At 42.1% G+C, this 23,997-nt stretch overlaps 1 protein-coding gene across 7 annotated transcripts in view; it reads right to left on the minus strand.

The window, feature by feature from the left end:
* The window catches only part of CENPF (centromere protein F), a 100,126-nt gene that overhangs the window by 20,235 nt on the left and 55,894 nt on the right, over positions 1-23,997 (minus strand). For 2 of the 7 annotated variants that reach the window (XR_006213877.1, XM_042976065.1), the window contains exon 20: positions 19,702-19,773. Coding sequence is in view for 4 of the 7 variants with exons in the window: in XM_042976065.1 (XP_042831999.1) it covers positions 19,702-19,773 (72 nt within the window). In the remaining 3 variants the exon portion in view is untranslated. The other 5 variants (XR_006213879.1, XR_006213878.1, XM_042976066.1 and 2 more) reach the window with 5 other exon arrangements.

Consider the following 23,997-nt stretch of genomic DNA (forward strand, 5'->3'; position numbering starts at 1 on the left):
GTTTCATGTGATATTTTGCATTGCATCAAACTTTTAGGAAACTTGGTGACATTATGTACTGCCCACGGGCAAAGGCCACAAATCTCTCCCAGATCAAGTATGATCTTGGTAGCAGCTCAGAGAAGGCCATGGTCCTTGATGAACTAGGCTGCTTAAAGTCTTCCTGGTGCCACTGGAGACCTGAGACTGCCAGGAGGGGTCAGTAGAGAAAAGAGGATTTGCAAGTCCGAAAGCCACATAAGGAAGGGAGAAGGGTGTGCCGGGAACGCAGACCAAGAAATAGGTCCTGGGGTGAGATGCTGAGGAAACCACTAGTAGCATGAGCAGCGGGGGGGGGGGGGGGGAATAAAAAAAGAGAGACCATTTAATCAGCATCTCTAAGGACTGAGTAAGATGATGTCAACAAGAATCTCAATAATATTTTGTCAGTGGATGGTTGGTTTGAGTTAGACACTAAGCTAATTAAGGGCAATAAGAAAAGACTGTCTCCTAAGTCTTTTATATCAGCACCTGGTATAGTACCTGGTACATGGAAGTTGTCAACAAATGTTAAATAGATAAGCAAAAAAGCAAATGAATTTGGGGCTTCCTGTATGATGTTGGACGTGCAGGACAGACAGGCTCAGGTACTATTCCAGGAGCTTAGTTGGGAGACGGATAGCCTAAGAAAGGTATCAGGAAATAAGCGACAAAATGTAAAGAACAAAAGTGATCTTCGGTAATGTTGAATAAACACATGAATAAATGGAGAAAGGAAAGAATGAAGAGGTCAAAAACAAGTGAGGTTTCTCACCTGGGACATCTGTGTTATAATGTGTCAGCTATGAAGATAAAAACCTGAATACGAAGTCGCCCATGAAGACAAATGCCCATGATCACCCTGCAGGTGTGTTTTGTTTCAGCCGCCTGGGATTAAAAAATAGTTTTTGGGGCGCCTGGGTGGCTCAGTCGGTTAAGCGGCCGACTTCGGCTCAGGTCATGATCTCACGGTCCGTGAGTTTGAGCCCGGCGTCAGGCTCTGTGCTGACAGCTCAGAGCCTGGAGCCTATTTCGGATTCTGTGTCTCCCTCTCTCTGACCTTCCCCCATTCATGCTCTGTCTCTCTCTGTCTCAAAAATAAATGTTAAAAAAAAAAAAAATTAAAAAAAAAAAGTAGTTTTTAAAAAGGAGATTCCAAGAAACATGAAATCCACTGGACTGTAGCTAATCCTGCATGCCCGTTCAGGCTTACCACACTCTGTGCCACTCTGTTGTCTCTTCATAGAGTCCACTTAACCCATGTGGGAAGGGCTGACAATCTGCTAGTACAGTTTTGTCAAATGAGTTAGGCTATTAAAATACTTTCTGGGGCGCCTGGGGGCGGGGGGCTCAGTCGGTTAAGCGTCTGACTTCGGCTCAGGTCATGATCTCACAGCTCGTCAGTTCGAGCCCCGCGTCGGGCTCTGTGCTGGCGGCTTGGAGCCTGGAGCCTGCTTCGGATTCTGTGTCTCCCTGTCTCTGACCCTCCCCCTGCTCTCTCTCTCTCTCTCTCTTGCCCCAAAATAAATAAACATTAAAAAACTTTTTTTTAAAAGAAATACTTTCTATTGGTTGATTCCAAGCGTTTCCCTGCCTCTCCAGCTGTCACAGACGTCCCAGGGTCCAGGAAATACAGGGGAAGTGTCGAGTGGCACAAGGAACCCTGCAATTGGACCTGCTCCACCTCCATGGTCAGTGTCTGTTCTGATGGGGGAGGGGTTGGTGCCGTATCATTTGTTAAATGTTACTAATAGCATTCCTGCCTGGGGGCCACCTGCCCACTCCCCACAGGCATCTGAGTTTGCCATCTCTGCTCAAGCCTTGGCCACCTCTCCATCTCATCCATAGGCGCTCATCTGAAGTGCCTGCCTTTCTTCTGCCAACCCCACGCATTTCAAAATACATGACTCATGGACGTTACCCTCAGGTAGCCTTTAGAATATGGTTTTGGTGTAGCCCTACTCCCACCAGCGTCTATGCTGGATCTCTCAGCTTAATCGCCTTTCAATCCTCTGCACAGCTGCTTGTCAGTTTGCATGATGTCTTCCCAGAAACCCCTCTCACTTGCTCCCTTCTCTGGGCCTCCGCCCACCCCATGGTGGCTGTTTATTATTGAACCTGAATACTAAAATTTGGGGTACTCTTTGTTTAACTAAAACTGACGCAAAAGTAAAGCGAGAGGAGGAAGGTTTTATGACAGAAAAAGTTCCATAGATTAAAAAGTTATTGGTACTTTCCTAATGAAGCTTGAATAATCAGCAGATAAGAAAGAAAATCAGACATAATTTTTCTGTCCAAGTTTCTAAGCGTTTCTTAGATGTAAGCCAAGAAAATATCTAAAGTACTAGGAGCTCCGTCTTAACACTGGACTCCTGTGGTGGCCAGAATTTGGCTGCATTTCAAGATAATAAGCATTTGGTTCAGAAGTCTGTTTAAAAGAAATAAAAAGCATAAAATCTCAATCACCCAATATGGTTTGTATTAGAATAAATTGATTACCCCAAACCTAACATGATCAGAGCTCTGCCAAGAGGCTGGCAAGGAGCAACTGTTGGCATAGTCCAAATCCTAATCAGTTATTTGTAACAAGTGATTATTTAATAACCATTCACATTCATCGTGGCTCCTTTCGCCAAATGGAGGAGGAAAAGAGAGAGAGGAAACCTCAGAGGGAATAAATGGAGTTCCAGCCTTATTGTTTTCTCATGGTGAGTACATGAAAATGTATCCATGTGCAAAGAAAAATCCAGTGTTGTCAGTCAGACCCAGTTGAGTGAAAATTAAGTCTCTCTTTCCATTTCTGAAACTTTTTTTTTCATTGTTCTTTCTTGCGCTTTTTTTAATTAAGTTTTTTCATTTTAATTCCAGCATAGTTAACATACAGTGTTATATTAGTTTCAGGTGTGCAATATAATGATTCCACAATTCTATACATTACTCAGTGCTCATCATGATAAGGGTTCTTTTAATCCCCTTCACCTATTTACCCATCCCCCCAACCACCTCTCCTCTGATATGCTTTATGTTAAAGCACAACTGAGTACCCTCAGTTAAAGCTATTTTTTTCCCAACAAGAACATTCTTTACTTGAAGTATACTTCAGAACACATGGTTCTAAAAGACATGTGTAAAAAACATTCTATCCAAGAAAAATAGAATACACATTTTCTTCAAGTACACACAGAAGAATCCCCTGGATAAATCACATAAAAAGAGACATGACAAATATTACAAACTTAAGAAGACTGAAGTCATACCAAGTATATTTTCCAACCATAATGGTACAAAACTGAACATCAACAATAGAACAAATCTGGAAAACCTACAATACATATTATTAAGTACTTAACACGTAAATACTAAACAACACACTGCTACGTGAGCAATGGGCTAGTAAGAAATCAGTGAATCCCAATATGTCCCAAAACAAAAGGGAAAGAAAACGCAATATTCCAAAACCTATGGGATGCAGCAAAAGCAGATGTTCAACTGAAATTTATGTTGTAATTGCGTGTATTAAGGAAAAGAGTTCAAATAAGCAACATGACACCACAGGGAGCTAGAAAAAGAAAATCCTTAGCTGAAATTTAAGAGAAGAAGGAAACAACAAAGAACAATCAGAAATAAATACAATGGAGACCAGAATAAACAATAACATAACTTTGAAAGTAATGAAACTCTGAAAGACCAGTTGACTTAGTGAGGAGGTCCTAAGAGTACATGCAAATGCTGGTTGAGGAGATTTGGTGTCGTGATGCTTCTCCTAAGGAGAAATTTCTTCCTCTCGTAACGTGTATAAGAGTCTAAAAACACAAAGCACAACATGAATTTTCAAAACGTTCTATTCTTTCTCGGTTATACTTTACTGAAGGGTGAATCCGGTTCATCAAGCTTCTGAAACTCCAAAGTCAAACTTTCGGTCAAGTGCACTGTGTCAAGTGATAAGCATGGAAATTTTTAAGACAAAACTCAGAACATATTTAAGACATATTAATGGTTTACTGATAGACAATAAACAAAGCAAAAGTTTTTATATCAGTCTCGAACCAAAAAAAAAAGCAACATTTCTTACTCTGTAGGGCATCACAATAAGGAATCTCTCTCATCTCTTCCTAGATCAGTTTTGGTAAGATTTGAAGTTAGTTGTTTGACTTTCTAATTTTTTACGTTCCTCACAAGACAGCCCTTAACTCTCCAAGTTACTATCCTGACATTCCATGAGGAAAAAAAATATCTTATGTAACTGTCTAAAAATGTGATAGAATTGTCAAAGCATATGGAACCAGTTACATAAATCTTGAAACACAAGTCGGTATTATTTATTCTCTAATGGAACAAGTTAGCAGCGAGACAGTTAATAGAAACAAGGGAAAGCTATAAATTCCATTTGATGGAGAGGTTGGACTTGGCCACACCTATTTATCTGCACAAACACCAGCGAGAGCATCAATGGCATAATTAGAGCAGTTCAATGGCAACTTGCTCTTGAACCTAGGGAGAGAGATTGATACAGACAGTCCCCACGCCCAGTACACCCCCCCTATACTGGACAGCAGGGAGTACCAAGTCAGCTACATCTCATCCTTTTCTACTTTTTTCTGAATGAGCTGTACTGGGATAGGGATCTTTGGCTGGAGGCCAAGAGATACCCTCTGAGAACAATTCTGAGAAGGATCGCTTTCTCCAGGTAATCTCTCATGCTTTCTGAGAAGAGCCCATGTCTGAGAAAACTGTTTCCTCACCGTAGGCACATCAGGCACATCATCCTGTTGATGAAAATGAAAGAAGTCCTTGCCAAGGTGTTGAATCCATTCAGCCCCTACCCTCCGTGGCCTGTGCTAGCAAAGTTCACCACAGCCACTTGTCAAAGCTGCTGTCAGGACCCTCAGGTGCATACTCCTGCATTAGCAGACATCTCAGCCAAGATATGGCATTTGGGAAAGAGAGGAATTATTACTTTGCCTGTGTGTGTGTGTGTGTGTGTGTGTGTGCGCGCGTGCATGTGATAGAGAGGGGGATGGGGAGGATAAGAGAGAGACAGAGAGAATCCTAAGCAGGCTCTGCACTGTCAGCTCAGAGCCCCACGCAGGGCTTGATCTCATGACAGTGAGATCATGACCTGAGCGGAAATCAAGAGTTGGGCAGTTAATTGACTGAGCCACCCAGACATCCCTTACTTTGCCTTTTATTTGTTTATTATTTTTTAAGTTTATTTATTTAATTTTGAGAGAGAGAGAGAACACAAGAAGGGGAGGGGAAGAGAGAGAGAATCTCCAGCAGGCTCTGGGCCATCAGTGCAGAGCCAGATGCAGGGCTCAAACTCACAAAGCGTGAGATCAGGACCTGAGCAGAAACCGAGAATCTGACACTTAACCAACTGAGCCACCCAGGCACCCCTTACTTTGCCTTTTAATTGAGGCTTCCTTTTTTCAAAATCCTCCTAAGAAATATTCTAACCCGTGAAGCCTCCTCCTGTCTTCTAATTAATCCTCTTTACCCAATCAGTTCATCTTGCTTTAGACATTACAGTTTTACAAAGGTGAAAGGAAAATATACACATCCCTACAGTCTCAAATGCCTTGGGGTTCTGTGTGTGCCTCTCCTAGGGTGCATGATCTTACAGAATAATTTCAAGTTTTGTGCCTCAGTGTTCTCAACAATGGAGTTGAGCATATTGGGTTATTTTTTTTTTTATCTACTTATTTATTAAGCATGTATTTCATGCTCAGACACTGGGAATCAATGATGGCTTTATAAGGTCCTCTTTCCTTGAGAAGCTGATAGTTTACCAGAATTACCGCCAAAGTGTCCCCATTTCTTCCATGGTTTCGTTCCTTCATTCCATAAATATTTGACAAGTTCATATATATTCCGAGCATTATTCTACGATCATAGGGGAGAAAAAGACAGGAGGAGGAAAGGAAAGGAGAGACAACAGTCCATAATCTCATGGAATTTACTTGGGAGAGACAGTTAAGAAGAAGTAGGAGGAGTACGAGGAGGGAGAGGAAGAAGAGGAAGAAGATGAAGAAGACGAAGAAGACAAAGAAGAAGTAAAATATTGAGCAGGTAATGAGCACTGAGGGTATAGATTGTATCCAACTCAGAAGGAATTGGGAAGAGGGGGGAATGCAGCTAACTGGCAAGATCATTCCTAGCAGAGAGCCAAGCAGATGCAAAGCCCTGAAACACGAGTGCCTGGCACCTCTGAGGATCAGTGAGGAGGCTGGAGAGGCCAGAACAGAATGATGAGGTGAGAATAGGAGATGAGGTCAGGAGAACTTGGCGCAAAGCTCGTGAGGGCTATGTGAGGACTGTGGCTTTGACTCTAAGGTAGAAGGGAGTTCACTGGAGATTTTGAACAGAGAAATGACACAATTCCTCTTTCTTTTAAAGGAAAGGCAAGCACAGAATCAGAGAACTTAGTTAGGAGGGGGCTTTAAAAATCCAGGTAAGGGGCACCTGCGTGGCTCAGTCGGTTGAGCATCTGACTTCTGCTCAGGTCGTGAGCTCGTGAGTTCGAGCCCTGCATTGGGCTCTGTGCTGAGAGCTCGGAGCCTGGAGCTGCTTCGGATTCTGTGTCCCATTCTTTTTCTGCCCCTCCGCCACTTGTGCTCTGTCCCTCTCTGTCTCTCAAAAATAAGTAAATGTAAAAAAAAAAATTAAAAACTAAAAAAAAATCCAGGTAAAAGATGACCATGTCTTGGACCCTGGTGGAAACAATCATAATAGTGGTGGGAAGAAATGCTAGGATGCTTTATGTGCTTGTGTTCTGGGATCTCTTAGCACTCTGTGTGTACTTCCATTGTGTCATTTAACGAGCTGTACTGGAAACTATTGTGTTGATTATCAGGCAGCTCTGAGAGCTGCCTATGAGCAGTGACTTTGTCTTCCTCTTTGTGCATAAGCAGAATGCCCTCACTAGAAGGTGCTTAATAAACAATAGCTGACAAACGAATGAACCTGGATCACAATGAAGTGCCCAGAAATAGACCCGTACAAACATAGCTAATATTTGAGAAAGGAGCAAAGGTAACTCAGTAGAGAAAGGAGAGTCTTTTCAACAAATGGGGCTGGAACAATTGCATGTTTCTATGCAAAACCAAACCAAACCAAAACAAACAAACAAAAAACAAATCTAGACACCTTACACCTTTCTCAAAAATTGACTCCAAATGGATCACAGACCTAAGGATAAAACACAATTCTATAAAACTTCTAGAAGAAAGCATAGGGGAAAAATCATAATGAGTTTAGCGATGAGCTTTGAGATACAACACCAAAAGCGTGATCCATGGAATTAAAAAAATTGTAAAATTAGACTTTAGTAAAATTAAAAACTGCTCTCTTCCGTAATGACAAAGAAAAATCGGCTAGAAAAGCAGAAGTAACTATTCAATGAGTAATGACAACAAGCACTACCTCTGAGCATAGAAGTTCTCCAGGGAGAAATTTTCCTCTGACCTCAGAATAGCCAACTGCAAGCCAAAGCATCTGTCCCTAAAACACAATTGCACTCATGCTGAGCAATGTTGGAAAGAATATTTAAATCAGTTCTGGTTGTTCCCACTGGGGCTTCTTCCCCCCCACCCCCCAGCCAAGAGCAAGAAAAGTCTAGGATCATCAGTTTCCTGGGGATGATGATTCTTATGGTGTCCTGTGTTGCCCCCTTCTGTGATCTGGAAGGTGTCACGAGAGTGGGGCTGATGTGGACACTCCAGTTCCAGGTTATCCCCTCTTTCTGGGGTGCAGGAGGATAGGGCAATCCAGAACAATATCAACTCACGCTTGCTGAAAATGGGGATTTGTAAAATTTTCTTTAAGTCTTGAACTATTAGCATCAAGACTGGTAAATAGATTATTATAGGGGGGAGATATGGTTTCCAGAACATGTCACTAATTCAGACACCTTTGGTGGAAATCTTAAAAGATGAAACAAATATGGATTGAAGAATTTACTTAAAATATTACCTCCAAACACATAAGACAACCTACATGATCTGTGTCAGTCAGGGTCCAATCAGGAGACAGAAATGACACCAGTTATTTAAACAGAGTGAATTTAATAAAGAATTGTTACCTAGGTATTGCAGAACTGAAGAGGAAACAAACAAACCAAAAAACACAAAGGATTCACAGACCTCGCGATTGCAAGAAGCAGTTACCATTCCTTAAACTGAAGGAAAACAGGGAAGATGTAAAAATTATTAAATGGAAAAACCTGGGAAGGGCCTCGCTGGTGCTGGTTCTGAGGGAGCACAAAGAGGCTGAGGCGCTTTGGGAAATTGTAAAGTGAATCCAGATGCTGCTACTGAAATAAACCGTCACTGCCAGACTCAAGAAGTGAGGCTAAGGGTAGTGCTGAGAGGAAGCAAGCGAGAAGAAGCTAGTTCCCCTCTTCCTCCAACTCCCCAGTGCCCTCCTTCACCCATTCCTGGGACGGCCTATCGGGGAGCCAGATGGCAAAGCAGAAATATGTCCCAGAGTGCTTGCAACATCACAAAGCGAATATAGAAGGTAGGTTTGAAGCGGAGGGAAAATTGCTCTATAAATGGTACTTCTACAAAGTACCATTGATGAAAGGGAAGACATTTTTTGTAAGCAAAAAAAAAAAAAAAAAAAAAAGGAATGTTACAAAAGGAACTTTAACATTTACATGGCTTAACTATTCTCCTGAGACCTTATAGATCTTTCAGAGTTCATTTGAGAAACCTATTCTTGGATAACGCAAGCAGATGGCCATCTAAAGCATGTAAGACATTTTCACAAATCTCAAACGTATGAGGAATGGATACGTTCAGTTCTACTGTATTTGCAGAGTCATATAAGGTAATCTTGTTAAAAGAGAAGAGAAATGAATACGAATCTCCTGGGCTTCAATTTCGTAACTTCCCTGTGATTGGATCCTTGAGCCATATGCTTTGATTCCTCTCAAAGAAAGATGGACAGTTAGCTGTGCTGGGAGTAAATAGTTAACAAACTAGTGGGAGCAAAGTTCCTGTTTCCCATTCTCTTGGACAATGGGAATAGCTCTGTGGATTCTGGGACAGACATTAATCACATGGGAATTTTGAGTAAGATGTTCACCAAACCCATCTGATTGCTTACTAAGAAGACTTTGGTCTAGCTTTATCAAAAACAAAACCAAGTGGATGGTTTTTAGTAGGAACCAGGGCTAAGGCTGAGAAATCAATACATCTCTGTCAGTTTCTCATCCTTTTGTGTCCTGATAAAAAAGAGAAGGCAATGGTCATCAAGGCAATAATCATCAATAAGTGTTTGTATTTATAGGCTGGGCCCTGTTTGAACTGGGAGTATAAAATGGTATAGGATATTCTACTGTCCCCAAAGAGTCACAGAATTCAGATGAGGAAATAGGAATATACATAAAAGTATAGCATATGTTACATTTTTGTGATTGAGGTGGTAACCTAATGACAGGCCACTTAGTCACTCCCAGAAGAAGGTGATACTCAAGGTGTGTGGTCAGAGAAGCCTGCACAGAAAAGATGGTGCTTACCCTAGTTTTGAAGGATTAGGTAGAACTAGGGATCGGGAATGACCCCAAGGAATGGTGAAAAATAGTTTAGAAGCAAGAATAGTAGTGGGTGAATTAGGACACCATTAGCCATCTAATTTGGCTGGAGTGAATGTTTGTTCTGAGGTATAGTGAAATAAAATGTTTTGAGAGGTGATCATGGCCACTGCAGCCTTAAAAATCAAACATTTAACTCTGGAGTCGTCTTTTTTATAAAAATCCAAAAGACCACAATTACATTCTTGATTCCCTGATTGGAAAAAAAAAATCTATATTCAGATTCTGAGCAATTGTATTTCAGGGTTTCTTTTAATTTTAATCATTCGGCTATAAGCTGATCAACCACTACTTATCGAAGCTTTCTCCATGCAGGGCACTTTGCCAGATTTACCAAGTTTACACAGAATTTTCTGGCAAGCTGTATCTGGAGAGAGTGAACATGAAAAAGATACACAGTAAAAATTTAAAAATTTAAAGCAATGTCTGATGAACAGAAAATGAGGGATTCAAGCAGTGATGTCTGCTGTGTTTTATAGATTGAAATGAAGGTAAAACGTTTTTGATAATGGCAATAAAGTGCCCAGCCAAAAATTGGAGTTCTGTAATACAAAAGAAGAAGGAATGAAGAATGACCATTGGGAACAATAGTCACTGACAAAAGCTTTTACACAAAATATCTCCTTAAACATGTAAACAAGGTATTATATGAAGAAGGAAGGGAGGGAAAAAGAGTGGAATCCAAGGTGATTCAGGGGAGTTCTGCCCACAGAAGCAGCAGAGGAGCAATGAAATGGATGGAAATAGGAACATGAGAGAGAAATCCATTGGAGGTGAAAGAGAGAAATGATACATTTGACTTTAAGGTGACAACAGTTACCTGTCTCCTGCATCTGATGATTTGCCTCCTAATGGTCTCCCAGCCTATGGGAGGCTGAACAGAATAAAGACAGACTGAAGAGGGTAATAGAAGAACTTTTAAAAGATTAAGTAGGACTGGGGTTGTGGAACGTGCATCAGTCCAGGTCAATCCTGGAGGCATCCCTGCTCCAAAATGTGGTGGCAGAAGCTAAAATTGTTAATGAAGTCAGAGCTGGAGTTGGAATCCACTTCTAGTTCTTTACTAGCTTCTTTAAATAAGTTGAGGCTTTTTGACTATGCCTGGACAATAGGTGGGCGTTGGTGAAATAGCGGGGGAACCCTGGAGGGGCCCCGGAGTTTGCAGTCCTGCTGTAAGGACCTCGGCAGGGATAGCTGTGGGGCAGGACCAGGTCTTCCCTGCATTTGAGCTGAAACTGTAACAGAGGAAATGCCTGACCCCTGTGGGCCAAGACCTCAACCTTGAAATCCTCTCCCTCCCATGCCTCTTCCCATCTGATCACTGTGCCTTCCCTCACTGTCCATCTGTCAGCATTTCCTGACACATCACCATCCACCCATTGTCAATGACTGTGAGATGATGATGGTGTCTGAGCCAACCAGTCTTAAAACCCCCAGGGGTGGGGCGCCTGGGTGGCTCAGCCAGTTAAGCTAACGCACCAACTCTTGATACCCGCTCAGGTCATGAGATCAAGCCTGCTTGGGGCTTTGCTGGGTGTGGAACCTACTTGGGATTCTCTCTGCCTCTCGCTTACTCCTGCTCACACACACTCTCTCTCTCTCTCCCTCTCCTTCTCTCAAAATAAATAAATAAACATTAAAAAGCCCGGCATTTACCTCAACAATTTAAAAAAATATTTGGAGACCAGAAACCAGGTAGAGGGAGGATTTAATATGTGATCCCAGAAAACAAAAGCCTTTTAAAAATGTTTACCTTTTTACTTTATTAACAAAAAAGCGGGGGGAGAGTCCAGAGAAGACTCTAGTAAATACCTAAATAGGATGAGTATATGAGTATGTGGTTGATAACTCTTCTTTGCTGTCATGAAAAGTGACATAAGAAAACCATGTTTTCTCCATATCACTATTACAGATAAAAATAATTTTTGAGCCAAGGTGGGTTTATAAACAAAATTTCTATTTTCCAAATTCTCTGTCATTATTATATTGACTGAAAGATATTTTGCTTTTCTAATGACCCGAGACTCTTCCTCTGTATTTGTATCTGATCTTCATTGGGTATGACACTCAGACTAAGCTTATGGTTAAATTTCTCTCCAAAACTCAGTCTCTCTGTCAAGTGGTTGATTGTCTCTCAGGTAACATGGCGGGGCTCCCATCCACCGTTATGTAAAGGAAATGCCTGGAAATAATTTGCAAAGGCTGATATTAATCCTCCGATTTTGTTCTGGTGTTCACAAATGGAAACGAATTCAAGTAGGATTCTGGGAGAATAAAGGAGGACACGTCGTATCTAAAACAATTTTTTTCATTTAAAAACCAAATTGTGTAAAAGGCATACACAGTTGTGTTGGAGAGTTCCTAAAAGAGAAGCCCCAGGGTACAGAAAGAGGCAGCATGTTGAGTGAGCTTTGGCTTGCAGAAAAAGCCTGGCGAGGGAGGTGTTAAGGCTCTTTGGTCCTGCCACTAGAAACGCTGGGTGTTCGTGCCCTGGGTGTCTGTCCCCATGGCTATTCCATTAACATGCACACACAGACATCTCTGTGCAGCTGGCAACCTAATCATAGTTTCCCTACTGGGCTTCCTAGTAACATCCCCTGGTCTTTAAGGCCAAGGCAGAAGGGGGGGAATATTCCGTCTGCACAGAACACAAGATCTAATTTTCTTGATGTGATCCAAACTTGCTATTCCTTTCAGTGCCATGAATGATCACTTCTAGAAAGAAAAAAAAAAAAAAAAAAGAAGTGTAAATATTCAATTGGCCACATGCTCAATTTTTGAAAGCACCATTCTGAATAGCTGGAATCTAGGTCTTAGGACATAGCGTGGGATGCAGAGCAAGCTGTTTCTTCTCCAGGATCTCAATTTGTTCATCTTCAAGATGAGTACGAAAATCCAGATAATTAAACCATGTTGTTACAACGGAAGTTGTGGATACTCCACAAGTCATTTGATTTTGTACTTACAGCTATTATAAATCACCTGATGTTTAGGGAACTCACCATAGGCAGAATAATGAAGGACTTCAAAGATTTGCATCAAGAGGCGTTAGAAAACATTGTAATTTTTTCATGTCGTTCTCCACGTAACTTAGGTTTTAGACAGGTGTCCTGTACCAGTTTAGCAGAATTGCTTTTTGTGACAGATCTGTAGAACAGAAGATGGTTAAGTGAATGGATTTCCAAGGGCTCTCTTGCTCACGTAGCAGGCCAAACTCAGAGAGAGGGTAACGAGTGTAGACGTTGACTAACAAAAAATCGGAAAACCGACTTTGCAATTATACCAGCTTGCTTGTGGGTGAAGTAAAAGAATTTCCTACTGGAGGTTGCTTTAAAAGAATCATGTGTTCCTGTTTGTTTGTTTTCGTTTTTTTCTGACATGACAAGTTCCCTTCGAAGGCTTAACAAAGTTATTGAGGACCCATCTTTCTGATCTGACAGTCTTGTGTTTGGGAAGTGCTTTATTTCCGGCCTCAAAATTGGTCCCTGCAGAGTGGTTATCACAACAGTCCCTGGCAAAAGAGAAGGGCACCATCAGATTGACTCATGCTAATTATATTCCTTCCCTGGGGGCGGGGCCATATTTCCTGAGCAAATGCTACCCAGCATCTGAACAGAAGTGGGGTTCTCCAGGCAAGAAAGAAAGAAGTAACAGTTGGGTAAGCAGTCAACTATCTCTGCCACAGCTACAGAAATTTTCTATCTGGGGATTAAAAAAAAAAAAATTGGCTGACGTTGGTTTAAAAAATAACTCTTCATTGACTACAACCTATGCCACATTTGGGAAATCAGTGTGAGACTCCTCCGAACCAACATATTCTCTTCTTAAAAGAGTTTGTGACCACGTCAAGGGGGGAAGAATCTAATTTTGTGATACATGTTGGAACAAGATTTAGGTTGCTAATTTGGGCTTCTGGCTCTCATAACAACAGATTGGGAAGTGGAATCTGCAGTAAATCTTCTCAATAAGAATACGTATTCTTTAAATTCTAGCGATGAGGGGCTTCCTCCATTTATTAATTCAACTATGCCATTAAACTATGATACATTCAAGTCCACGCTCGTGTGGTATTTCCACATGGAGGGAGGGAGACCCTGACTGTCTCATAAATTGAATACCCAGCCTCTGAAAAAACTAGCTGGGCAGAGCCAAGATGAAACTCACCTCTCTGCTTTGAGTTGTGGCTGTTTCAGAAGGAAAATCGTCTCCACACTCAATACACCTGTTTATAAATCAGAGTGGTGGCCCTTTGTTCCTTCCCCACATATCTAGGATTCAAGCAAAGTGACCACCAGCCTGTTGTGTGGGCGTACAATAGAGGCTGACCACACAGGGGACAAAGCATTGTGGGCTAGCACAGGGCACCCTCATGACCCTCTGCTGGCCTAGGTCCAAGAATATGGCCATTAAACAAGCAGCTGGCATTCAGGACAGATAACACCCTCGTGTGGACTGCCCAAGGTCTAGCAGGAAGGAGTGGGCATGTGCCCAGCAAATGCTCAGTTAGATAACACAGCTGTGATTTCAACACCAAGAGGATCTGTTCACATTTAAAATTCAGGAATATCCCAGTGTTTTGCTAAAGTCTGTAACTGTGGAAAGCTGCCATTTTCCTGACTCCTTGCAAATGCACCAATGGGGGAGAAAAACCAAAGCGGAAGAGAAATTCCCTATTATTATAACAGTGCAGGTTTTGCTGGAAACCCCAGTGCCAAATCCCTGACTACCTCAAAGGGTTAAATGAGGTTAAATAAGCAACTTTTCCTTAGGTGCTGAGTTGTCCTAGGCCACAAAAGAGGGAAACTTCCCTATTGGGTTCCGGGGGGATTCTGAAGAGAACTTGTCAGGCCAGTGTCTAGCTTCTTGGCCTCCTGAATCCTTTTACTCTCTCCTTGGGGGTGGGTGATAATCTATGACAATCTTGGACTGGGGATCAAGACCAGAGCCTTAGTTTTGTTTTCCCACAAACTTAATAACCTCTTTAGGTCTCTTGAGTGGTAAAATAGGACCCACTTCACAGGATTATTAAATATCATAGGAGATAAGGCATTTGAACTGCAAGGATTCAATTTGGCAAATAAAGTATTTTTATGCAGATAAACATTACCCTCAAGGTGCCCCAGAAAAGAGAGGAATAACAAAGGACAGTAATCTTATTCATCAGCCACGTTCTTTGGGGGGCGGCGTGTGGGGGTGGGGGGGCAGGGAGCCGGCGAGAATTCTGTGGGCTGCAAGTTAACAAAAATGTATGAAGTTTGGGGATATGTGTGTTTCCTTGTGATTTTCTAAAACATCAATAGAACAAATCACTTACATTTACACACATAAATACACCAACATTACACAGGACAGACCTTGCCTGCAGCGTCAGAACCGACTTAAAAGCTATCAATCACTTTCCCTTTCATACCAGGAGCAGCGGCTGTTAGAAATGTGGTGGACAGAAATCTACACACCCATTACTCTCTCCCAAGATCACTGGACAATTCCTGTCTAGCACAAAATCGGGGGGAAGAGAAGAGTGGGTCACACTGGAAAATGGCTGAGGTGTAGAAAAATGAATTTCTGGTAATCTGATGCTTAAAATATATATATTTCCAGAAAAACAAAGTTGTGAATGGAGGTTATATAGTTGAAACAAATGTAATTGCCATTTTAACATACTATGAGCTAAATGGACTCTCTGAGCTTGAACTCAGGCACATTTTGCAATGCTGTTTTTGTAAGGAAATGTATTTTGAGTTCTAAACAATGAATTTGTATATAAACTTCAACACGACTCATTTTTTATTAAAATTGCAGTAAATTGTTTTCTTTGGGTATTTTTCATGAACCAAAGACAAATCAAAACCAGTGGATGATTAATTTGAAAGATCAGTAACTGAATGATATGTACAAATCTATAGTGGTTACACTCACTTGCAAAATAAGCATTAGTGATATTGAGAATGGAGAGAATTTTGTATGGGAAAACTTTAACTGACATTAATGTGTAGTGTTGGACAGAGATTTATCTAACAAATTTAAGCTGCAATATTTAAAAAAAATTATCTGTGTAATTATATGTACACAGAATAACCAACATTTTATTATTTGCAAAATCATGCATATAAAAAGTGACTGACTTAATCATCATGGCAATTTCAAGAGGTATTATTGTTATTCCCAATTTTACCAGAGGAAACTGAGGCACAGTGAGTTATTTGCCCAAGGTCACATGAGGTGTCCAGGCATTCTGATACTTTTCACTGTTAATGTTTGCATTATACTAAACTTTTGTATTTAAAGCCTTAAAAATGTCTAGATTTTTCAAGGTTTTCCAAAACAGACTCTCTAAAAGCATTTAATTTTAAATAATGCTCATGCATTATTAATGCATGGTTACAATTTTCTGAAGTTGAAATGGATCTCTAGTCTCATTTTAGTTTTGAAAATGCAGTATGAGGTCACACAAATCAGATATCATCATCCTAGACTTAAGGACATTCTCCACTGCACAGAAAAGATAGAAAAACTACATCTATCTCTTGAATATTTGTGCTATCAGAATTATTCTGGACCAGTCAGCCTCTATAGAAGAGGGCAAGAGATACACAACATACACAACATACACAAGAGATTGGGCTCTGTGGTGACGACACTGGGGCTGAAATACTTCAACTCCCGAAGCCTATTTCGTCTTTTATCCAATGAGGATAATCCCCACTCTTGCAAGATTGTTGTAAGACTCATCATTATTATTATAAACAAGGTCTCCTCGGACTTGGATGTGAGTTCTACCTGTGTCTCTTAATCTCAGCCTATAAAGTGGGGATCCTGATGTCTACCTCACAAAGGTGTTAAGGTTTGAGCCAACATGTAAAAATACTGTAAAATGCATCTAATTTTCCACATGGTGTTTTCAGCAGGTGAGGCATAGCTCAGGTGAGTAGGCATTAGATACACGGTGCCGTCTGAAGGTGGGATACTAGTTTTGGTCCTCAGGCTTTTCCGAGAAGCAGTCCAAATTCTCTTTTTTAATTTGAGAGAGAGAAAGAGAGCACAAAAGCGGGGGAGAGGGGCAGAGGGAGACGGAGAGACCATCTTTTTTTTGTTTGTTTGTTTATTCATTTTTGAGAGCAAGAACGTGGGAGGGGGAGGAGCAGAGACGGGGACAGAGGATCCCAAGCAGGCTCTGTACTGACAGCAGCAAGCCCGATGAGGGTCTCAAATTCATGAACTGTGAGATCATGACCTGAGCTGAAGTTGGACACAACCGACTGAGCCACCCAGGTGCACCAAGGTAAACAGAATCTTAAGCAGGCTCCACGCTCTGCGTGGAGCCCAATGCAGGGCTTGATCTCATGACCCTGATGTTCAACTGACTGAACCACCCAGGTGCCCCATCAAATTCTCTTCTTCTGTGTGTTCTCTCTACTCAGTGAACCAGCCTAAAGCCCTTCCTCTAAAGGGAATTCAACTCAACTACCAGTTGGCAACTACCAATTCCAGGTACTTGGAATCCTCCTAAAGAGGTAATTCCTTTGTCAACCACAAAAGAGAAATATGAAATACATGCCAGTGATTAGTTCAACTTCTGGCTGTGAGGTATTAAACCGATGAATCCGAAGAGTTGATCATAGCTTATTTCCCATTTAAGCTACTTTCATGATGCACTGCCATAACCCAAATGACTTTGGAAGCATTAACTTGGAAATCCCAAGATCAATGTGCTCAGCCACCCTAAGACTAGTTAGAAATTTTTTCCCTGACTCAAATCAGTTGGGCAGTGGAATAAAGTTAGGGGCTGCTGGGAAGAAGTGTCTTGACTTCTTTCCAGGTTCAAAGAAACCTGTGAAAAGTTCGTAGTCCCAACAAAATAGACTGGGGACAAATGAGAAAAACCATGGATAAACCTCAAAGTTAATATGCATGCAGGGGTGCAGGGGTGACTCTTAGGAAATCAGGCTACAATTTAATGTTGGCTTTTAGTCCCTTTTTATTAAAGATGCAGTCCCTTTGGAGTCTTGATTACTCCCAATAAAACAAAGGGCCAACTGAGTTCCTACAGAATATTCAAGATGGAAGCATCATCTCTACCAAGCCCCTCATTGTGCAGATTGAGAATCTGACTCCTGAATCTCTGGAGTTGGTCTGTTTCTCCAGATGATTTGTCAGCTGGGATCTTACTTGTGACTCAACTGGCTTATCAAGTTGGGGCTATGGTGTATTTACTTTTCATCCTATATGCAGCTCAACTCATGGTATAAAGAGTATTGCTAGCCCGAGGAAAAGGATATTTTATGTCTCAGCTGCCCATTTATAGTGACTGAACAGTTCTCTACAATTATGAAAACGGAAGGCATGCCAAGTATCCCCTGTAACAAGGCAGCCATGGTCCACCTAGGAAAAGTTGGAAGATGATCTCAAGGACCCATGGAACCGCCCAGCCAGACCTACTGAGTGGAATCTTCCAACAACTGGAGACAGCCAACAAAGCTGACGGCCTGATCCCAGCGATGTCTACTCCGGGCCATGCCCTTGAACACATGACAGCCCTTGGGTGATTTATGATAAGGATATTGCACCAGACCATAACCCCAAGCAACAGCTGAAGAAACAGGAGGAAAGCCAGGATATCACTTTCGGTAGATGAATACTAAGTGGCTTAATATTACCAAAGCATTATCCAATAACAGAGGCCACCTTCCAAAGGCCAGTTTTAATATATAAATGATAGTGTTCGTCAAGGTTTACACATCAGTTTGAACTGAAAGTCAAGAGCAAATTATCTTTTACTAGTTCATGTCCTTGAAAACTTTTTTTTACCCTGATTCAAAGACAAAGGGGCTTGTTCCAAAGTTTTTGGATTTGCTATGGCTCATAATGCCTGCATATTTTCAAATGCTATCATCGATAAAGGAGCTGGAAAATACCACATATTTGTACATCCTTGCTGATGCAGTTTGATGGGTGCGCAATGTACCAGGCACTGGCTGGACACATTATTCCTAGAGAAATCCTGTATAATCTTCATGACCCACATTCCAAATCATGTCTTTTAACATAACTGAATGTGTTCGCTAAATGTACTAGTTATCATTTGTTAAGACTCTTTTACTTTTTATAAGAGGCTGCAGAAGTCAGCAAGATACAGCACCAATGTTCATAATGCATTTCTATTTAGAAATCATTTTTACAGAAACCAGGAGTGATTTTTTTTTATTAGGACAAAAAATGCTCTATTTTAATACAAGATCACTATTGATGAGAACGTATACTAAAGAAGTGCAACAAATTGGTCTGAAAAAGAAACAGTACAATGACAGAAAACTTTGACATACCGCATCTCGGAGGAGCCCGCGACCAGGCCAACTGGAAATGAACACACGACCCCCGTCACCCCACACACAAGTATGTACAGGTTCTATTGGCAAACATTTAGAAAACACACTGGAAGCTAAGCATGAACACACCCACCTTATGTCCATCCACATATGTATATGTGTGCGTGATTTTCCTTCATTTTACTCGGCTAAAAGAAATTCTTGATCTAAAATTATCTCCTGCCTAACTCTATACATAGGACATATCACAAAGCAAAAGTTTACATTTCCCTGGGAGCTGTTCGTTGGAAGTATAAGCTGTATTTTGAATTCCCTTAGGGTAAAATCCACATGCAAACAAAAGTTGTTACAAAGTGCTTGCCGTCTAAGCGTAACAGCACCAAAGAGCTTTATCCAGCACCCTTTACACTACTGAAGAAGAGTATCAATGATGAATTGGTGATCAGTGCTTCCAACCATTTCCAACACTTCTACACGGGAGAGCTGAAGAGTACAATATATTTCGATTCATAAGGAAATGTTTTCTTCCCACAGATAATGTGCTCCCTAACTAAAGAAAAGCCCCTGCAGGGTCACTGCCTTCTACTCAAATACTGCCACCATCCAAGGTCCTGACACACAAGGTCGCTTCTACTGGACCCTGCAGTTCTCGCTGCTCTTGGACTCGGGGATAGCTTCCGGGCTGGGGGCAAGCCGGCCTCGCTTGGCCCTCAGGCCCTCCCTGGGGCTGTCAGCTGAACTCCTCTCAGGAAGGTTACTGACCGAGAGAGATCTCGTGGTGGGTTCTCGGAAGGCGGCGCCTGAATCCACTGGGCTTTGCTGAGCAGCCTTGACCTGTAACAAACAAAGCATCTTTGTTAGAGATTTAAATCATATTCACAATCCTACAACATGAAAATTAAAGTGCTTATGTCACCAAATTTTAAATTCAATCCTTCTTCTGTAGGTGTTATACACGGCTTTAGTATTTCTTCCTCACTGGAAGAAACAAGGAGGATATCGGACATGAACTTGGTTAAGTCACCTTGCGAGCTTTCCTTGACACCTCTGATGGCCAAAGGATCACTCCCAAAGCTAGCATGATCTTCTCAGATCAGAAGGCAAGCTTTTTGAAGGCCAAGCCTGTCCTCCTTGCCATTGTAACCCTAGTGCCCAGAATATGCTTGACTACCTGTCAAACATTCAATATATGCCTGAGTGATGACACAAATCAGCTTGCATTTACCCTGAGCCCCTGCTATCATTCAAGTGACTGTGATTCCAATGAGTAAGACTACCTTCATAGGGAGTAAGCTTTATTTACAACGTGTGTGTGTATGTGTGTGTGTGTGTGTGTTTGTGAGAGAGAGAGAGCGTGTGTGCACGCACACACACACGCGTATGCACACGAACCGGGAAGGGGCAGAAGGAGAGAGAGAATCTTAAGCAGGCTCCACACTCAGCGCCCGGTGCAGGGCTCGATCCCACGACCGTGAGATCATGACCTGAGCCGAAATCAAGACTCAGACACTCAACCGATTGAGCCACCCAGGCACCTCTATTTACAACATTTAAAGGACCTAAAACATGTTTCTCCTATATCATCATTTTAAAATTCTCCTTACGTTTTTGTTTTGTGTCCATATTGAATTTGGATTATAGTAGAATAAATAATAAGTCCAGAAAGAGTAACTCCCCTTTCTGGTGTCCTGCCTTTTAAGAGAAAGAGCGATGTCAGGAAATGTGAGACTTTTAAGAAACAGATAAGAGGGCAGGGTAGCTGATAGAGTTAAGATTTTTTGAGGTTTATGCAGTTGTGACTAAAGATATGGGGTCAGAAAAGAGAAAGGGGAGCAGGATGGATAGAGCATAGGAAAGCTTCATTTAACCAAAGTTAAAGGCAGGAGTGGAGGACCCAAGTGGAAAGATCTTCACAAGGAAAAGAGGAAGGGCGCTCTTGACAAGGGCGACTCATGTTTGCTCTCCACAGGGAGAAGCTATTGATAGACGGCAATGGACTCCAGTGAGCTCCTTCTGAAGCAGAAAGAAAGAAGAGTGGAAATTATTTCCCCATTTATATTCTTTCCATAGGAAGTATGTGGTTTTAAAAGGCAGCTAAATACTTTTCATTACAGAAAACATAGTAAATCTGGCCAACAGATCAAATCCCTGGAAAGCTTGCCTCTAACTCAGATTAAATGCAGGACACTTAAAAAAGAGCAGCCTCTAAGGAGCAGGACTTAGTGGAAAATTACCATCCATGGAAAGTTGAAGGAAAAAAACAGAGTTTTACTGGTACTTTTTTTTTAATAGAAAGTGATACAAAAGACAGGCATTTCCCTTGAACCCATCTGACGCAGGAAAGTCAGCTCTTCAGATTCACTGTTTAAAACAAAAAGAGACAGAGAGTAAAACTTTTTTTTAATATTTATTTATTTTTGAGAGAGAGAGACAGAGACAGAGAGAGAGAGAGAGAGAGAGAGAGAGAGAGAGAAAGAGCATGAAGGGGGGAGGGGCAGAGAGAGAGGGAGACACAGAATTCGAAGCAGGCTCCAGGCGCTGAGCTGTCAGCACAGAGCCCGAAGCGGGGCTCGAACCCACAAACCATGAGATCATGACCTGAGCCGGACACTTAACCAACTGAGCCACCCAGGGGCCCAATAAAACTCTTTCTTAATCCCAATTAAATAGCCCAAGTCTACCCCTTGGGTTCCCCCTCTAGACTCAATTTCTCTGATACTGAGCTGAGGAAATTATAGTCTATGATCAGTTTAAACTGTAAAGTTGATCCTCATGTTGGCGGGTTGGTCTCAGACTTGTCTATATAAGTAGATGAGGTCTAATTCACCAAGTGTCTAAACTATTAAGTGCACCCCAACCTGGACTGTCTTACAAACTATGTCTGCAGCCACAGCGGCCAGAGGGCGACTATGCAGATGGTGCAGTGAAAGTGAACCTCATTCATAGGAAGGAACGCAGGGCCCCACTATACTCATCACCATCACCCTCTACGATTTAGGGGCAGGTCCTCTGGAACTGACCACCAACCCCGGGTTCAGACCAAGTCCACAATCGTGACTCGCTTATCCCCAGCAAGCGAGGAGCTCCTGGGCTCGTTCAACCCAGAGACATAACAGAAAATGATCCTCACCTACTCTGCACTAAACCTGACAGATTTCCCTAAAGGTCCTGACAGATGTCACTAAAGGTCCTGCTGAATGACCTAGGGAACTGTCTGTCTCAGACCTTCAGCCAGTCACTTCAGGCAAGGGCTCATAATCCCGAGTTTCTAAGCAACAGCTTTAGGAAAGGATACCTTGGCTCTATTCATTCAAACTGAATGATGAAATACCCTTAACAGATGAGGCAAGCATTTTTACAAGGCGACTGAGAAAATGATGAATTAAATTAAAAATCAATAGGCTGCGTTTTGAAGAGTTTGCATCTAACCACGAAGTCTCCTATAACCTCCTCTCAAGAGGAACCACCCCCATTCATTTGCACAAGTGCGCAACATTGCTTAGCGATTCATAACTGCTGGAGCCAACTGCAGCCTGTAGCCGATGCAGCGAACACAAATCTGCAGGAAACCATGGTTACTACTCTGTACTCTGCAGACTCAACAGTGGTGTGGAAAGCAGGCCCCCTAGTGTGCAGAGCTCCTGTTCCTAGATAATAAGTCTGAACCCCCATGTAAACTGCTTTTCCATCAATTCCTCATAAAAGAAGGAAAAAAATGACCCATGTGGTGATTTCATGAGATGGTTTCCTAACATACGTCTAAACATCTATTATCATAATCGCTTCAGGACAAGACTAACAGCCCCAGTCATTCAACAAATAATCTGTTCAATGTCAGACATTGTATTAGACATGAGGACACAGGTAAGCTATAATCATAATCAGGGACCTCGCAGTACTGCTCCTGCAACTCAGAAGGCAGATATTTAACAAGTAATTATGATAAAGTGAGCCACCTTAAACCAGTGAAAGTACAGGGTTCTACGTATGTGTCAAGATTTTCTGTTTTAAGGGGGGCGCCTGGGTGGCTCAGTCAGTTAAGCATCTGACTTCTGCTCAGGTCATGATCTCACGGTTCATGGATTTGAGCCCCGTGTTGGGCTCTGTGCTGACAGCTCAGAGCCCCGGAACCTGCTTCGGATTCTGTGTCTCCCTCCCTCTCTGCCCCTCCCCTGGTCACATTCTGTCTCTCTCTCAAAACTAAATAAACATTAAAAAAAAAAAAAGATTTTCTGGTTTGAGAGAGCCAGACAGCTAAGTACTTCACTTGATCACCAAAGGTGTGAGACAAGCAGGAATGGACATTAGCATGTACGAGGAGTGAGGACGGGCTCCCAGTCAGCCACCCAGTGAGGGAAGTAGCACAGCCTGCCCCAGAGCCTAAACCTGTACTGCAGGTCAGGACTTGTCTTGTGGTTGAAAGCTTTGGTCAAGCTTGGAAGCTTCCCTTTCCATGGGTACTGGTTACTTTATGGAAAAGAAGCTGTTCTTATGGTCACTGGAAAGTCAAGACCTACTCCAGTACCCTCTTCAGTGTTTTGTTGTTCCCAGCATTCAAAAGCTAGATCCCGGGGCACCTGGGTGGCTCAGTCGGTTAAGCGGCCGACTTCGGCTCAGGTCATGATCTTGCGGTCCGTGAGTTCGAGCCCTGCGTCGGGCTCTGTGCTGACAGCTCGGAGCCTGGAGCCTGCTTCAGATTCTGTGTCTCCCTCTCTCTGACCCTCCCCCGTTCATGCTCTGTCTCTCCCTGTGTCAAAAATAAATAAAAACGTTAAAAAAAATTTTTGAAAAAAAAAAAAAAAAAAAGCTAGATCCCAAAGTGAATGTGTGAGAAAAAGAAAGAGAGAAGGGCCAGGGGCTGGGGGCCGGGGGGGGGGGGGGGGGGGGGGGGGGGGGGGGGAGGTACGGATTTGTACAAAATGGTCAATATTTCTAATACAGGTAACAGATGGGCTCATTTTGATGAGTGAAAGAAAATGCTAGACCTTTCTTCCTTACCTCTGAATTAATAAAATTTTATTTAGTATGTAAGTCATGAAAAAACTTAACACCAGGTAT

Source organism: Panthera tigris, chromosome F3 (assembly GCF_018350195.1).
Source record: "Panthera tigris isolate Pti1 chromosome F3, P.tigris_Pti1_mat1.1, whole genome shotgun sequence".
Classification (NCBI taxonomy): Eukaryota; Metazoa; Chordata; class Mammalia; order Carnivora; family Felidae; genus Panthera; species Panthera tigris.